General features: G+C 39.1%; 1 protein-coding gene across 1 annotated transcript; it reads left to right on the top strand.

Moving 5' to 3' along the window:
• Positions 1 to 2,840: 2,840 nt before the first annotated feature.
• Positions 2,841 to 4,863, top strand: LOC115213262 (outer dense fiber protein 2-like). The gene is made up of 2 exons (XM_036503516.1): positions 2,841 to 4,118; positions 4,233 to 4,863. Exons 1-2 carry the CDS (start codon positions 2,841 to 2,843, stop codon positions 4,488 to 4,490), a joined length of 1,536 nt encoding a protein of 511 aa, XP_036359409.1. The 3' UTR covers positions 4,491 to 4,863.
• The last annotated feature ends 357 nt before the right edge of the window (positions 4,864 to 5,220 follow it).

Genomic DNA, 5,220 nt, shown 5'->3' with positions numbered 1-5,220 from the left:
ATTAATTAGTAATTGAAAAATGAATTTTTTTAAAGTGCAAAAAATATTTTGGACATATTTTCTTATTTTTAATAGAAGTATCATGTAATAAATAGAAGTAATAACTTGTAATAAAATTTTTAGTTTTAATAAAAGCTAATATTTTCTAAATCTAAATATTTTATTAGAAATTTTATCCTTAGCTGCAATATTTCAAGTAAAAAAATTTTTTGTTCTCTACTTTACCAAATATAATAACTTGTCCTGAACTTTTCTAAGTTTAATAACATGTCCTCTACTTTTCCAGGTTTATAGTCTTAAGAATATTATTTCTCTTGCTTGCATTTTTCCATGTATAATAATCTTGGGCTGACCATCACCTTGTAAGTAGAATTTAGTGGACAGACACTATGCTAAATAAAAGCTGCTATATACTATATCTCTCAGTTCATGTGAAGTATATTTTTTACGTGAAAATATCTCTTGAAATCTTATCACTGAAAGTCCATGTTATAGAGTGAAGTTTACTCCTAACATTATAAATTCACATCTAACGCAGTACTATGGTAATGGTACTTATTAGTTTTGCAATGTATTGCTGGTCAGTAGTAACTAGTTTATAATGGTTTTGTGGCACTGGTAACAGATCATTGTTTGGTTTATTGTGCATTGACAATGATGATACCTCACACAGTATTTGGTATGCATCCAACAAAGGTGCAAAGATGGTTACTACAAAAATGACTGAGTGATGTTCTGGTCTGTAGTGCAGATGGTCCAAAGCTCCAACCCTTATTAAACTTTAAATGAAAAACAAGGCTCAAGGAGATAATTTCATACAGTTTTGTTGTTCACGTCCTTCACAAGAAGTGGATGAACAAAAATGGTATGAAACTGAGGCTGAAGAAAGTGTGCCTCTGGCCTCCAGGTGGTGTTGAAGAAACCAGTGTAACTGGTTTAGGATCAATTCAAAGCCCACAAAAAAAAAAAAAAAATTCTAGCTATTAAAAGCTAAACACGTAATTATTCTAATGGTTTAACATTGCAGTTACAACTATTGGACATTTCAGTCAACATGCCATTCAAATAATTGCTTGGAATGTAGTCACTTCAACAAGACAGATAAAGCAATCTACTGTTGTGCAGTGTATATCAGTGTGTAAAAGTCATTGTAACAGTTATGAGAGTGGAAAATATAGCAAAGTTATTAAATGATGCAGAGTAAGTAATCTGATGGCTGGGACCAAAGTGGGATGTTTTATGAAGATAGTGATGACTCAGAAACAGCCAGCAGCAGTGATGGCTGTGTGGATGACAAAAGTGATTATGATCAATGTAGGAGTTAAACATTATGTTTAGCTCTTTAGCATTTAAACTGACCATATCTGGTTCAAATATTCGACGTGTTCTATGTTCAAATCAACCAGATCTAGCCTCTCACACCTACCCTGTAATGTTACTCTAAAAATGACTAATCACATCATCTAAACCTTAACCCTTTCGTTACTGTATTTATAGTGAGATGCTCTGTGTTTCTTTCAATTACTTTAAATAAGACAAAGAATTTAGTAAAATAACTTACTTATCGTTCAGCCAGTATTAGGAACATAAATTGTGACTAAGGTTTAGTGAAAGATTTTGATTCAAAACTTTTAAAAACAAGACATTTGTACTACAGAGCCAGAGCCGGTTTCAGCCGGGTTGGTAACGAAAGGGTTAAAGCCATGATTAATTCAAAACAATGTGAATAATAAAATAAATAAATATTACATTTGACAGAGTTTTCTGAGCACTAAAGGGTTAATACAGTAAACTAAACACATGGCTTTGGTGAGCTGTGACACTCTTGAGAAACATTTCACTTTAACAATTAATCTTAAATTAGGAAGATGAGGAAATGCTTATATCGTTAGTTTTCTCTTTCACACATTCTCTCTTGTTGAATATGTGTGTGTTTATGTGTGTGTGTGTGTGGGTGGGTGTGTGTGTGTGGGTGTATATGCTCTTTTACTTAGTTACGCATTTCAGTCATTTGACTGCGGCCATGCTGGAGCACTGCCTTTAGTCAAACTAATCAACCCCGGACTTATTCTTTGTAAGCCTAGTACTTATTTTATTGGTCTCTTTTGCCAAACCACTAAATTTCGGGGACATAAACACATCAACAGTGGTTGTCAAGTGATGGTGGAGGGGACAAACACAGACACTGACACACACACACACATAAATATATGTCATCATCATCATCGTCATTTAATATCCGCTTTCCATGCAAGCATGGTTTTGTCAATTTGACTGAGGATTGGCGAATAAGATGGCTGCGCTAGACCCCAATCTAAGCTGGCAGAGTTTCTACAGCTGGATGCCTTTCCTAACGCCAACCACTCTGAGAGTGTAGTGGGTGCTTTTACGTACCACCGGCATGAGGGCCAGTCAGGCGGTACTGGCGACGGCCACACTCAAATGGTGCTTTTTATGTGCCACCTGCACAGGAGCCAGTCCAGCAGCACTGGCAATGACCTCACTCAAATGTTTTTTCACATGCCACTGGCACATATATACACACAATGGACTTCTACTATAGCCTGAGGCTATAATAGAAGACACTTGCCCAAGGTGCCATGCAGTGGGACTGAACCCATGTGGTTGGGAAGCAAGCTTCTTACCACACAGCCATGCCTGTATGCACCCCCACACACACACAATCATATGTCCACCTTCCATGGTGACATGGGTTGGATGGTTTGAAGGAGCTGGCAATTCAGAAGATTATCAAGTTCTATTGTCTTCTTTGACATGGTTTCTATGACTAGCTGCTCTTCCTTTCGACTTTTGAATCTACTAACCAAACCCTTCAGAAGATGCTTCAGGATCGACATTCTGAAGAAATCGGGTTACAACGTGTTGCTGAACAGAACAGGTTGCTGTTCCAGAAACTACATGGTGTTGAAAAGGAAAAAGAGAAGATGATTCTTACCCAGTTCACTCAGGACAGAACTATATCTGATTTAGAAACCACTGTGTCAGAACAAAAGGAAGAAGTAAATTCACTAAAACGTCTTCAGAAATCAGTAGAACAAACACGGGGCCATCTTCAAAGACAACTTCGAACTAAAGAAGCAGACTGCAACAGAATGTCTGTACAGATACAGACCCTGGAGAAGCAATTGGCCGAGGCTGTGATGGACAACAAACGGCTGCAACGTCAAATGTCCACAGTTAGAGACCAGTCAGACAAGGACAAAGGTTACTTGAAGAAAGCAACACGGCTGCTGAAGCAGAAGGCCAGCTACACAGAAGACACTGTGGAACACCTAAACTCTGAATTGGTAAACAAAGAGAAAGAACTCACTGATGCCAGCACACAGCTTGATGTCTACAGGACAAGATTGGAACAAATCGGTCAAGAGAAGAGCTCGGCTTTTGCAGAATGTTCTAAGCTAAAGCAAGAAATGGAAGATCTGCAAAATAAGATCCACCTCTATGAGGACAATTCTACAGAAACATCTAGAATGTCTGCCATGCTGGAGGAGAAGACGTTGGAGTGTCAGAACAAATGTCAGGAGAATGAGAAATTAATGTCTATCCAAGAGGAATTGACATCAAAGTTGACCGAAGATGAAACCAATGTCAACCATTTGCAGACCAAACTGACACAGGCTGAAGAAATCATTGAAGAATACAAAGGCAGGATGGACATATCCAGAAGTGAAGCTAATAATACACTGAGTCTGTTGGAAGAACAACAGAAACAAAACAGTCGCATCCAGAGAGAAGGAGAAGACGAATTGGATAAGGTGAAGAAACGGTTACACCAACGTCTGTTAGAATTAGAACCTCTGCCAGAGATGTTGAAGACCACAGAACTAAAAGTACAAGACTTTGAGCAGCAGTTACATTTGTCTGAGAGGAAGAACACAGAAAACATCAAACTAATTGCAGAACTTACTTCAAAGCTGGAACATGTTAATGAGATGCTGGAAGAAGCCAAACAAATGAACCATGAATATGTGGAGGAAAACCGAAGTTTAAGGAATAAAGTCGACACACTTGAACGGAAGTTTCTAGAAGTTACAGAACAGAATCGTGAACTGATGACTACCATATCCAAGAGAGAGGAAACCATCCGCCTGAACAATGTACGACTGGGAGAGAAAACTCAGGAAACGATGAGTCTGACTCATCAATTAGAAAATGCACTGCAGGACCTGAAACAGCAATCGAGCAGCTTCCATGACCGGGTCATCTCAAAGGAAAGATTATCTCAACAGAAAATCTTAGATCTTGAATGTCAAGTGAATCAGGTGAAAACTGAGGTAAACAGAGTGAAGAGGGAGAAGGATGAGAACAATCGCAGATGTAATTCTCGGCTGCACGACCTGAAGGACCGGCTGGAACAGTCACAAAGCACAAATCGAAGTTTGCAGAATTACGTCCAGTTCCTGAAGACATCTTACCGCAACGTCTATGGGGACATGACTGAATCCTTCCTGCGGCCAACACTGCCGTAAGGTCCAGGTTCAATTCAAAAAATAGTGCGTTGTTGTGATTTTGATATTGACCATGTTAATGAGGAGGAGGAGGAGGTCTGAAATCTGAGTGTTTCAGTCAGCTTATAGTGGCAAATATCCACTGTGATGGCAATGAATGACAGCCACGACATCAGGATGCTACAACTTACTCACTTATACTCGATTCTTGTTTCGGTATTGAACTACACATAGCTCAGCTAACACGCAGGCTTGTAGCTATGGTAACGGTTGTAAACAGTCCAAAAAATTGTTTCCCTTGACTCAGGTATTTCTTCCCCCCCTCCCTCCCACGGCCTCCTTTATTGTGAGAAACAGTTTGTTTGAAACGTGTATTTAGCTTGTCTTTGTTTGAGGGTACTGGGGGCTTTTTTTTATATGGCACCAGCAGCAGTGAGGTCACCATATAACTTACAAGACAAAGCTCCTCAACCAAGAGGGAAGTGGCTTTGTTCTAGTTGATAAGAGGTTACAGTTATGATTGAACACTAGTCCAATGATTTAAACACGTAAAAGATGCCTTGTAATAGCTTAATCTCTCTCTCTCACACACACACACACCAGAGCAGAATCAAAGCACTTTAATTTAGATCACTAAATAAGACGTATTGGCATAGGAGTGGCTGTGTGGTAAGTAGCTTGCTTATGAACCACATGGTTCCGGGTTCAGTCCCACTGCATGGCACCTTGGGCAAGTGTCTTCTACTATAGC

The sequence above is a fragment of the Octopus sinensis genome, linkage group LG6 (genome assembly GCF_006345805.1).
Source record: "Octopus sinensis linkage group LG6, ASM634580v1, whole genome shotgun sequence".
NCBI lineage: Eukaryota > Metazoa > Mollusca > Cephalopoda > Octopoda > Octopodidae > Octopus > Octopus sinensis.
The sequence above is the reverse complement of the archived record's forward strand: the minus strand, read 5'-3'. Positions and strand labels throughout refer to the sequence as shown.

Coding starts and splice junctions, on each gene's coding strand:
- LOC115213262 (XM_036503516.1), top strand. CDS start 2,841: ATGCTTCAGGATCGACATTCTGAAGAAATCGGGTTACAACGTGTTGCT. Junction 4,119..4,232: donor AAACCATCCGCCTGAACAAT/GTACGACTGGGA, acceptor GTCATCTCAAAG/GAAAGATTATCTCAACAGAA.